General features: G+C 36.4%; 1 protein-coding gene across 1 annotated transcript in view; it reads left to right on the plus strand.

The window, feature by feature from the left end:
- Vps8 (vacuolar protein sorting 8) overlaps positions 1–13,307 on the plus strand; it is a 286,412-nt gene that overhangs the window by 183,824 nt on the left and 89,281 nt on the right. The window contains exons 26-27 of the mRNA XM_090380461.1: positions 7,356–7,422; positions 8,922–9,014. Coding sequence (XP_090236587.1) covers positions 7,356–7,422; positions 8,922–9,014 — 160 coding nt within the window. The remainder of the gene's footprint in view (positions 1–7,355; positions 7,423–8,921; positions 9,015–13,307) is intronic.

The raw sequence follows: 13,307 nt of genomic DNA on the forward strand, positions 1-13,307 counted from the left end.
GGAAAACCTACTTGGGGGGAGACAAAGACGAATAGATTAACAGTAGCCACTGGCAGAGGTGAAAGAGATTCTTGCACTGCTTCTATTGGAATGAGCAGAAGCCTGAAAAACAAGATGCAGGATATTTCAGAGACTGCTGGGAGTCATTGCGGTACAAGTAAACACATGGGTGTGTTAGGGGTTTTTTTTTTTTTTTTTTATGAGAACCCCAAACACGAGAGGTATTATAACCTATAGTACTTAGTACCGTGCTTGGGTTGGAGATTGAGAAGACGAAAGAAGATATTTGTTGACATTGGACTTGAACTTCTGTAGATTGTAATTTTCAGGAAATGCGTATGAAGGAAGGTTGTTCCAGAAAACGGCAGTTGAATGAATAAATGAGGAAGATGAAAAGTTGGCTCTGTGGGTTTGAAGTTGGACAATAAATGGATGTTGGCTGGTGGCGGCACGTGTTCGGACTGTTTTGAAAGAGAGAGCGGGAATTATAGAAGCCAATTCAGAAGAACAGTGCCCATGGAAGTATCTGTAGAAGAGGCATGCAGCAGAAACAGTGCGTCTATGAGACAGCAAGTGGAGAGACTCTGTTAGAGATGAATCTTTAATTAACCTAACTGCCCTCTTCTGAATGGAATCAAGAAGCCTGAGGGAGGTTTTGGGGGCACCACCCCAGATGTGGGAACAATATTCCATGGCAGGGCGGATTTGCGATTTATACAGAGTGAGCAGCTGTTTGGGAGAAAAGTAACGCCGAGAGCGAAAGAGAAAACCAAGTTTTTTAGATGCAGAGGAAGCAATATTTGTAATGTGCTTGTGCCAAGAAAGATTAGAAGTCAGGGTAATCCCCAAATATCATTTATCATTTTGCCTAGAAATCAGAGTGTCACTAAAGATAAGCATAGGAGCAGAACAATCCTTTTTGCGAGATATAAGACGAGATTGAGTTTTAGAAGGGTTGAAATCAACTAAGTTGTCTTTGCCCCACTGGAGAATTACCTGAAGATCGGCATTTAAGGAATTGGCAGCAGATTTTCGAGAACTTGAAGCTGATTGAGCTGGACAAGGTTTCTCAAAATGGAAAGTTGGATGCAATGTGCTATCATCGGCAAAACTATGGATAGGATTTCCAGTCAATGGAAGAAGGTCATTGATATACAAGAGGAAAAGAGTGGGGGAAAGAACTGAACCTTGGGGGACACCGGCATTAGTGGAGAAGTTTGAAGACAGAGAGCCATCTACCATCACCCTCAGTGAGCGATCAGAGAGAAAACTGGATAACCAATTACTAAAAACAGTTGGCAAACCATAAGATGGAGGCTTGTTTAGAAGACCTTTATGCTAAACACGATCAAAAGCCTTTGAGATGTCAAGAGCAACTACTTGTGTTTCACCGAACCTTTCCATTGAATTAGTCCATAAATGGGTAACATAAGCCAGAATATCACCAGTGGATCAACACTGACAGAATCCATACTGGCGATCGTTGATCAGAAGGAAGGTTTCTAGGTAGTTTAAGAGTTGGCGGTTAATTGATTTCTCCATTACTTTAGAAAGAGTAGAAGTAATTGCAATGGGACGATAATTGGATGGGAGGGATTTGTCACCCTTTTTAGGAACTGGCTGGATATGAGCAAATTTCCAAGCAGAAGGAAAAACACCTTTGGAATAAGAAAGTGAAAAAAGGCGGCAAAGAATAGGAGTAAGTTCAGGAGCACAGGTTTTGAGAACAAGTGGAGAAATACTATCAGGACCTGGAGCTTTCTTAGCATCAAGATTCATCAAAATTCTTCTGATATCCTTTTGACGGAAGACCACAGGAGGCATTGAATGGAGCGTGTTAGGAATGGTGGGAGGTGTTTTACCAAGATCATTAATACATGAGCTCAAAGAAAAATGGGATGCTAGCAGGTCAGCTTTATCCTTGGCTGAAGTGACAACAGAACCATCTGGTTTGGACAGAGGTGGGAGCAGAGATGGGCAAAAGTTGCGGCCAATAGCTTTGGCAAGAGACCAGAATGCTCGGCTACCATTACGGCAAGAAGCAAGTTTTCTACTCTTAGCCTGTTCAAACTCTAGTTTGGACTGATTAATAACTGCTTTACAATTGTTGCGAGCTTTGGTGTAGGCAGAAAATGAAACTGAAGAATTAGAAACAAGCCAATTACGATATGCAACGTTCTTCTCTTGGACAGCCTTAGCACATTTATTGGAAAACCAAGGTTTAGATAAAGGACGAGATTTTAAAGTGGAGTGTGGGATAAAGGATTCCATTCCTGCAAGAATAATTTCACTGACACGAACTGAGCAAACGTTGACATCAGAAGTTTTGAAACAGTAATCAGACCAAGGAAAAGAAGAAAAGAAGTCTCGCAGGTCATCCCATTTTGCATTCATGTAATGCCAAACAATACGAGGTTGGGAATAGCCATGAGATAAAGATTCCATTGGAGAAGAGGCAATCACCAAGTTGTGATCTGAAGTGCCTAAAGGACCTCTCACTTCAACCTTGTACTTAGAAGGGTTGTTTGTGAGAAAAAGATCAAGCGTATTGGCTGTACGATTAGGATTGTCCGGTATTCTTGTAGGTAAATGAACAATCTGTGCTAGGTCATTAGTAATTGCAAAAGCCTCAGCATCTCGAACTGCTGGGTCGGTGTGACCAGAAAATGGAAGCCAGCTGGAGTTGTGAACGTTAAAATCACCAAGGAAAATTACCTCACTGTTAGGAAAGTTGGACTGGAGAAAGTCAAGTTGCAAAGAGAGGAAGTCAAAGAGCTCCAAGTGATTAGTGGAGTTGGGAGAATGGTAGAGACAACAGATGAATTTTACACAATGAGGTAGAGAGATTTTAAGCCAGAGAAGATCAAAGAGAGGAGATTCCAAATTGCCAAGTCTCTGACAGGGAATATCAGAACGGACATATGCACAAGGTACCACCTTTGAGGCGAAAGGAATCATACAGCAAATAATTTGGACATCTGAGATGAGCAGTAGTTGAATCAACTGATAACTGAGATTCAGTCAGAAAAAGTACATGGGGTTTGGAAGACTGCAAGTGGAAATGGACATCGTTGAGATTAGAATTGAGACCACGTATATTTGTGAAATGAATTAGAAGTCCTTGGGAGGTTTAGATCTTTTCGCAGATAAGCTTGCTCTATTATTTTGACAATTCATGGTGTATTCAATAGTAAGAAAAAGTGGGTGGGACATGCTGTATGAAGTAATGAAATTTTTGGATATGGCGTACATGTGGTAAGAATATACCCAGATCCTTGACATAACGTGGCCTCGACAATGCTCCCCGCATACACACTACTCGGACTCCCTCCAGTCACTATCTGGCAGAGTAGAGGTAGCAAGATTATACACTAGCTGATCCGGAAGCTTCCTAGAGAGTTACCAATAGGTTCAGTCCGGTGTACTAACTAGTGGCCGGCCTGCGAACACAGTTTTAGGGTAGCTAAGAATAGAAATAGGTGCATGTATACTTGCGTGTACACCAATACTAGGAGTTTAGTAAATAAATTTGATGAATTTGAGGTATTGCTCAAAACATCAAAGGCAGATATTGTTGGGATATCAGGGACGTGGTGTCACACAGATATAAGGAATGCAGAACTGGAATTTGGGGAGTACGTCTACAGAAAGGATAGACTGGATAGGAAGGGAGGAAGGGTTATGCTGTTAGTTAAGAAATATATAAAATCCAAGGAAGCGAAGCCAGTGGGCATCGCTGGACAGTGCAGTGTCGAGTCAGTTTGGTGTGACATAAGCATTGGGAGATCAAAATTGAGAGTAGGAGTGTGCCATAGACCTAATGACTCTGATGAGTATAATAAGAAACTGTACAGGGAAATAGAGTGGGCCAGTAAATCAGAGAGTCTTATAATGGGAGATTTTAATTTCCCAGATATTGACTGGAATTTGGGGGCTGGTCACTCACACACTAGCAAGGCTTTTGTGGATTTATTGGATGATTGTTTTCTATATCAGCATGTTTGGGAGGCAACTAGAGGGAGTAATACTCTTGATTTGATTATCAGCAGTGATTCTTCATGCATTAAGAATCTGCAGATAAATGAACCACTAGGTGGCAGTGATCACAGTGTGCTGAAGTGGGATTTACTCAAAGAGGTAACTACCATTAGGGGTAAAGGGAAGGGTTATTGCTTTCGTAAAGGCGACTATGATGGACTGAGACAGTATTTAAATTCTATACAGTGGGACCAACTGATGATGTTACCAACAGCAAATGCAAAATGGGAAGCATTCAAAGAACTTATCTTGGAAGCTACTAGGCTTTACATACCAAATAAGAAATATTGTTCAAGGTTTAGGCCTAAATGGATGTCAGATGAACTGATGAGGCATATGGCAGAGAAGAAACATGCATGGGATACATACAAATTAACACATGACACAGAAGCCTATGATAGATACAGTTTGATCTGTAACCAAGTTACAAAGGAGGTTAGGCAGGCGAAGGCAGATTACGAGAAATCTTTGGCAAGGGATGCAAAGAAAAACAGCAAAGAGTTCTTTACTTATGTAAACTCTAGAAGGATGGGGATGAATCAGATTGGTCCACTTGATATCGATGGGTCAACTGTTGATGATCCTGCTCAGGTAGCTAACAAACTAAATGAATATTTTGCATCGACATTCACACATGAGGAGTTATTTTGCGAGGGGAAAGCCAGAGGTGTATTCAACTCTAGCAGTAAGCTAGAGAATCTTGTAATAACTGAGAGTAAAGTGGAGGAGAAATTGTTGAAGATAAACACAAGAAAAGCACATGGGGTGGATGGGATCTATCCAGTTATATTAAAGGAGGCAGCAGAGGAAGTAAGCAAACCCTTAGCCATAATTTTGAGAGCTTCCTTGGACTCAGGGGAGGTACCCACAGACTGGAGATGTGCAAATGTGACCCCAATTCACAAAGGAGGATCAAAGGCTGGCACAAGTAATTATAGACCTGTGAGTTTAACTTCTGTTCCAGGAAAATTAATGGAGGCACTGGTTAAAGAAGCACTGCAGGATCATTTAGGCAAGACTTCAGTTATAGCTCGGACACAGCATGGTTTTGTTAAGGGGAAGTCTTGCCTGACCAATTTGATTGGATACTATGATGCAGTCACAAAGGAACTGGATGCAGGGAATAGCTTTGATATTATATACTTGGATCTTAGAAAGGCTTTTGATACTGTTGCACATGGAAGACTGCTGCACAAATTGGAGCAGTGTGACATTGGAGACAAATTGCTGCTGTGGATAAAGGGGTGGCTGAGGGGGAGAAGACAGAGAGTGGTAATCAATGGACACTGCTCGTCGTGGACTAATGTTATTAGTGGAGTCCCTCAGGGCTCAGTGTTGGGTCCATTATTGTTTTCTGTATTCATAAATGATATTGATGATGGTATATCAAGCTTAATGTCGAAGTTTGCAGACGATACAAAGGTAGGCAGGGTTGTCAAGGACACTACTGACACTATGCTGCTCCAACAGGATCTGGAAAGGTTGGGCAGATGGGCTGAGAGGTGGCAAATGAAGTTTAACATTGACAAATGTAAAGTACTACACATGTGGGAAACAGCAACCCCAGAGCAACGTATCAACTCTGGTACTACACTGACAGTGGTAGAGAATGAAAGGGACCTGGGGGTGGTTGTGCAGGCAGATATGAAGTTCTCTGAGCAGTGCAGATGGGCTGCAAGAGTAGCTCATGGAGTATTGTCAATGATATATAGGAATTTTTCTAGCAGGGATAAGGAGGTGATTATTCCCTTGTATAAGGCAATGGTCAGGCCACACCTAGAGTACTGTATACAGGTCTGGAGGCTTCATTTCAAGAAGGATGTAGAGCTGCTGGAACAAGTACAGAGAAGGGCAACAAGATTAGTGAATGGAACAAAGGGGTGCTCTTACGATGAAAGGCTTAAGTTTTGCAAATTACAGTGTCTGAGACTAGGCACCAGCGAGGTGATCTGATAGCAGTGTATAAAACCTTGAATGGTTTGAGCATGCTCAATGCTGATGGGATTCTTCCTCTCGCTCAGAATAATCACCTGAGAGGGCATAAATTCAAATTGAGGAAAGACAGATGTAGGATAGACGTGCGGAAATTTGCCTTTGGCCAGCGGGTGGTTGGTTGGTGGAACAGACTTCCATCCCTTGTTGTGGAAGTTGATAGCCTAAATAAGTTTAAGGCTCAGCTGGACAGGTATTTTGAACGAACAGAGGGGTGAAGTGGAAATGGTTTCTCTTTTTTTTTTTTTTTTGGCTGATGCTGCATAAGCTTGCTTTCTTGCATCAAATACCTCTACTAATGCTAATGTAATTTCATACATTTCTGTTGCAGATATTCCCAGTTTAAAGCAAAATTTGATATTTGTTCATTGCTCCATTGCAAAATTATGACACAGAACATTAATGACACTGGTTGTTATTTGTAGTCTGTTTGCATACTGGACAGTCTCTGTACCACCATCTGTTTGAAGAAGTTTGAACTACAACATACCACTTCAGTTTATTTCCAAATTCACTGCACATGACTGCAACAGCACCAATCTGGGAACTTTATTGTCACACCTCTTATGTGCCATTTAAACTGAAACATTAATTTCCAATGCTTCTGAAAAGTTTTCTCATCGTAAACATGATAGAAAAATTGGTAAACAGTGGTCACCAACCTTATAATAATAATAATACAACCTCATTGCAAAAAATGTGTATGTGCTGAATAAAAATGGCCACACACTAATTGCTGGACTATGGACATCCCCTCTTATTCCTAAAAGGTTGGTCTGTTATTTATTTAAAGTGTGTGGTATTTCAATGACATCCTGTTTCAAAACTTACTTATCTCATCAGATAGTGGGCCGTCTTGATTAGTGGATTTCTCATGAGTTAATAATAAAGAAGTTAAATTTTTTTTTAATATAGCAGTATTAAAATTAATATAGATATTAATTTTATTATTTAATAAATAATATCAAGTGAAATAAATAATATCAAGATATTATTTATTTCACAGATATTTCATATCTGTGAAATAAATTAGTAACCCAATTTATTAATTGGATAAATCTTGAGTATTAAAGACCGTAGCATTTATTCATGGCACTTTAAATTCTGCTTGCTACAAAATACATAAGACAAAGTAGTCATTTAATAATTAATTAATTTGTGGTTTGTTTTATTTTCTGATTCATTTTAGTTCAGTGTTTTTTGAAAATGCTATAAAACAGATTTTCCTGCTTTAGTTTTTTTGTTCATATGGTTGTAGTTTTTTGCTTACACTACCATTGTTAACCCAACTAGGCATAAATTCTGATGATTATTTTTTCATATAGAATATCTCAGAAGCAAAGAATTGTAGATATACTTCTTCAAGTTATGGTTGAGAGTGAAGGATTTTCTGTAAGTACCTTATGCTTAAGCAGAAAACTGGTATTTATAAATATTAATATATCATTAATTATCTGAATTTATAAATTATACTTAAACTATGCAATGTGGAAGATACAAGCCATGTTGTCTCTTTAATGCCACACCCAGTGCATTCATTTTTCTCCTTTCTACAATTATAAGAAAATGTATTTCATTTTGGACATAGATTTTTGTGGCACATGCAAAGTCTAATAGTTTACATGTTTTTATTAAAGTGCATTAAGCTCTCTTAAGTCAGTTCACAAAGGTCTTGTCAGCATTTCCAAGATATCATAAGGTAAAAATTAGTGTACAAAATGGAAATAATGCTTAATTGAATGTGGAGAAAGTTGCATACAACAGCTTTGAATTTTTTCTTCCTTTTTAGAAGAGACATAAATATTTTATATTCATATCAATGCAAGTTATCTCTTAGTTCCATTTGAAATACAAATATCACAATATAATAGTACCCAGGATGCCTGAGTGGAATTTTTGTACTAACGAAGGGAACAGAAGTACCAAACACAGAATCAAAGGATTGACTTTGATTGAAATGTAGTCTTCTACATTTCAGTATTAATGATTTAAGCTGTGCATTGCAACTGTGAGATGCCTATAAAAGAAGTAAAGCTGGTTTTATTTATTTTTTTATTTATAGACTAAAATTACATTTAATTTTCATCTAGTGCAGAGGTTCTCAAAGTGTGGCACACAGGCCCATCCCTCTTGGAGGGCACACTTGTTTTTTTTTGGGAGGGTGCTTGTTTTCATGAAGCACTTCATGGACAAACCATCCCACTAATCCAGATACAAAGCATTTTTTATTTATTTCTGTTATTCATGTTTTATTCGTATTGCATTTCTTCAAGATTAAATGTAGTGAAGTATATATTAATTTATAAAAGTATCTATGTTCATAGCTAAATTTTAGGTCATCTGTTTATTTGCACTTGTTCTGGAACTTGCTGGGCATGTGAAATTTATGAAAAATTAAGGGTGGCTCAGTTATAAAAGTTTGGGAATCTCTGATCTAGTATGTTCTGTACCCATATCAGTAAATTGTTTATTCTATAAGTAAGTAAAATTATTATTAAAAAGTACGTTTGATTATTATATTTTTAAAAGAGATAACTAAAATTTTCTGGAGTTCAAATTTACATCATCCTGAATAGACACTGTAGCATGCACCAAATTGTGGACTAATCACTTCAGACTGTTGCATGGGCAGAACTATACTCACTCATGACAGTGGTTGACATTGTTTGAGGAGATTTTGTGTGCTTGTATATTTGAGGATTAGTGAAAAGGGCAAATGATGATTTTTGAAAAATTTCCCTTTAGGTTTCAAATGAAAGATCACTCAATTTTTCCATCACTGAGCTGACTTCTACATATTTCAGAATTGTTTAAAACAAAGAAAAACACTTTAGTTCAAAACTTATTTATATATGGATAAATGTATTATATTTTACTATTCTCTATTTCAGCCAACACAAGTAGGAGCACTCTTCACATTCCTTGCAAGGCAAATAGCTAAACCCGAAAACATCATTGTGGTAAACCGCCTTCTGTTTGAACAGGTAATGATCTTAATAACAATTGGGATTGAAAATTTTCATGCTTTATTAAAAGTTTGGGAAAATTTTCTGAAGATGCAATTTAAATACTTGATGCTTTCTTTCTTTGAATAACAGCAGTGTTGCTTTAGACCTTGTTAATAAATATAAAAAGGTAACCCTACTTGAAAGATGAAAGTTTGTTGCTGCATAATTTCGGAATGGATGGGACACAGTGAAAATATACTGGCACATAGCTACTCATAAATACTTTAATAGTATGAATTATTTTATGGGTAGCTATGTGCCAGTATATTTTCTACAGTGTCTCCCTCCCATCCATTCCATCAGTTCATCACTGGTGGTCTAACGTTTTCTCAGAACGTAATGAATAACTTTTTTTTTTATGAAAACACGAAAGGTACCACAACCTATAGTACTTAGTACTGTGCATAGGTTGGAGGAGAGGGATGCCAGAAACTTTGCTCTGGAGACTAAACAATGGTTTCACCACTTCAAGCCTCCAGTAAGCAAAGTCAGGCATGTTAATAACCCACACAAATGCATGTATCCATAAATCTGTGTATGCCATCATAAGTTGACAAAAAGGATTTCCCAGCCAACTGTAAGACACGATCATCTTAAACAAGATACATCTCAGAATTTAGTTACAAAAAACACAATTGTTATGAAGTGTTTTTGTGTGAAACTTGAATTGGCAATAATCATGGTTAAAGAATGAAATATTAATTTATTTTAAATAAAAAAAAATAAATAAAAAAAAATCGTCTTGTTTGTTGATTAGTCCTTACAGGAGTACATACATAGATTTACATTTTTTATATGTGGACTGACTGGTATATACATATATTAGCAAATTAAAGGCTATTTCAAACAATGTGTCCATTTAGTTTAAAAGATTAAAGCAGTTTATACACAATACTGCTATAATCTGCCAGTATGTATTACTAACTGTTATCTGTGTTTCCAAGTAATTGTAGACTCGGTTAATAAGAGATGGCAACACAAAAATAGTTTTGAAAATATAAATTCACACCTGTTCTCCATTTAGGCATTAGCCAATTAGCTAGTTGAAGATTCTGTGGAATTAAGATTGAGAAGTTGATGGAATTGAATCACATATGCATAAATAGATGTAAAGGATATTGCATCAAAAAAAAAAAAAAAAAAGAGTAATGATGCACATGTTTTTAATAAATTTTTGATTTTAATTTTGAGAATAATATCACTCTAATAGTGTGCTATCAATCCAAAATAAGAGCAAATTAATATTTAAAAGCATTTTTTTACATAGTTTTCATTTATATACAGAAGTTAAATTCCGTGGAGAAGTTTACACTTCAAAGCACATCCTATATTGGAAAACTCACCTCTCTTGAGCCCACACACAATTAGTGAATTCATTGCCTGCTGAAAGGGATAAACAGACATCAGAAAAAAATTAGAAAATTTCTATATAAGTAAAGAGATTTAAAGATTCGTTGGAGATTTGTTTATTAAAATGAATAATGATGTAGTCCATAATGCAGCCTTGCATTTTTAATGGCAGTCCTAAATGCTAACTGCTGAGACCTCTAGTAGTGTGGAACCATAAATGAGTAATTTTTGGGAAATGCATATTGAGAGAGACAGTTATTCCAGAGAATAGAGGAAGTAGATGAAGCTGAAGAAAGTTTGTTCGGTGAGTTTGTAATTTGAGTTGAAATGTGGATAAATGCTGATTATTGGTGCATATGTTCCGACTGGTTTAAAAGAAAATGGTGACATTATAGTGATATGACAACTCTATATTTGAGGTCTCAGATGAAAAGTTCTCTTAAAAATATCTGTAGAAAATGCATTATTCAGCGGCAGTAGAATGTTTCCGGAACCTTAAACGAAGTATGTTAGTGAAAGAGGATCATTGATTAATCTTATAACTTTCTTCCTACTATAAGCAAGGAGTTTTAGAGAGGTACTTGTTAAACCACTACAGGTATGGGAACAATATTCTGGACGTAGAGGAAGCAGTATTTGTAACATCTATATGCCAAGAGAGATTTGAATTTAAGGTTATTCTGAGTCAAAAAATGTGTTTGTCTCTGGAAACACAGCTTTGTTATTTAGGATGAGTATAGATACAGCAGATTGTTTTCTGTTGAGAAGACAAGAGAGAAATTTTGGGAGATTGAAATTAACCTAATTCTCTTCCTTTCTCCTCCCTATTGGAGAATGATCTGCAGATTGCTATTTACATAACTAATGATAGCTGAGTGCTTTCAGTTATTTATGTAAAGTAAGGTTGGTTAACATGCCATATACCACTTTCAAAGGAAGCAATATACATGATGACATTATGCCACTAGAGATTAGAAGTCAGAATGTTCCCCAATAAAGATATGTAATTTTGTCTAAAAATCTGAGTATTATCAGTAATGAGCATGGGACCAACAGACTCTTTTGCAAGAAATATGATAGTACAGAATTTTAGAAGGATTGAGATTAACTAAGTTTTCTTGTGCTTCATTGAAGAATTACCTGAGATCAGTAATTAAGGAATTGGCTCTGGGTATTCAAGAAATTAAAGTTGTGCAGATCAAGATTTCTTAAACTGGGAGGTAGAATATAGTGTGCTATATTTAGGTCAGAATCAGTTTTTCCCATCAGGGAAAGTAGGTCATTAATATACAAAAAGAAAAGAGTGGGAGAAAGAACTTTACCTTGGAGAACACTAGCATTAGTTGAAAATTTAGAAGATAGAAAGCCATCTACCATTACCTACAGTGAACAGTTATAGAGAAACTGGCTACCCATTTGCAAAACGTAGAAGGCAGACCATAATGTGGAAGCTTGTTTGGAAAACCTCTGTGTCAATTGTTATCAAAAGCCTTGGAAAGTTCATGAACAACTGCTTGAATTTTACCAAACTGTTCCAACAAATTTGGCTAAGATATCATCAGGGGATTAACACTAATGGAATCTATTAGTAGTTATACCATCTGCATTTTAAGAAGTTCTCTATGTTTTACTGCTGATAAGAAATCTGATCTACATTTTTAATGGAAATTTCAAAAGGTACTTAAATTTTGCTCTATCACATTAGAATTTTTTACAAAAAAAAAAGAAAAGAAAAAAAGAAAAACTATATTGGTACAGGTGCTTCTGATTATTTTGTATTTTTACAGATTTTACAAGTAGGTTATTTTTATATAAAAGACTGATAAAAATATGGAATATCAAAAGCTATTGTTCTGTCAAGCAAAGGTGGCTGCCAACTGGATTTCTCATGCACTAGACTAGGATAAACGTGCACATTTTTGACATCATCAGCAGCTAGTTTCAGTGACTGTTCCTCTTTTTAGCATCCAGCTGTAGACAGCCATGATACTGACATTCTGTCTTTCTTAGTTTTTTTTTTTTTTTTTTTTTTTATATATATTCTGATTGGATCTGTTTCTCTGGTCATCACTTAAACTACTTAAATTTTTTGGGATATAGTTGAGACCAAAGTGCAAGAAGTGTATATTAACACTGATGATTGGAGCTGAGTTTTCTGAACTTCTCCAGCACATCATTCACGATTGTCTTGTAATTTGGGCAGTTTTTTTTTTTTTTTGTTTCCCAAGAAAATTGCATACCACATTTTTAAAGCCATTCCAAGCATGTCTTTCAGTTTGATTCATAGCTCCTTCAAATACAGAGTCTAGTAGCAGCTTGCAAATTTCAGGTCCAACAACAATTCCTGTTTTTGATTTTTTTCTATATAAGCAATGGGAATTTAATGCAAACATACCTGAATCAGTTTCCTTCTTTATTCAGGGTTTGGACAAATTGTTTCATTAAACCTAGCAATACATGCAGAGGATGTAACAGCACTCTGTTTTAATTTGTGGCTCATCTTTAATATTCTTTTTACCTGGTGTCAGATACTACATTTCTTTTAATAAAGAATTTTATTATTATTATTATTATTATTATTATTATTATTATACTTTCCATACTTTCCTTTCACATTATTTCACTCTTGCTTGACTATCTCACTTGCACAGAATGCAAGTCATTTTTTTGTGCAACCAAGTTGTTGACCAAGTAGCAGACCAATAACTTTAAAATCTCCACACACTAACCAACCATGATCCCTGTACTGCATTTTTTCCAAAAGAAGCTTAACGTTTTTCTGGTTTTCTTTTAAGTTTGCTGAATGGGCTACAGGAATGGATACATACTTTTTCCCATTATGAAACTCCTTTGAGGTTTTGCTTCAATGAGTCAGTAAATAGTCTCCACTCGGTTGGTTAGCAGAAAATTCAAAAAAGT

Source organism: Mastigoproctus giganteus, chromosome 8, assembly GCF_048544385.1.
Source record: "Mastigoproctus giganteus isolate SK-2022 chromosome 8, ASM4854438v1, whole genome shotgun sequence".
Classification (NCBI taxonomy): Eukaryota; Metazoa; Arthropoda; class Arachnida; order Uropygi; family Thelyphonidae; genus Mastigoproctus; species Mastigoproctus giganteus.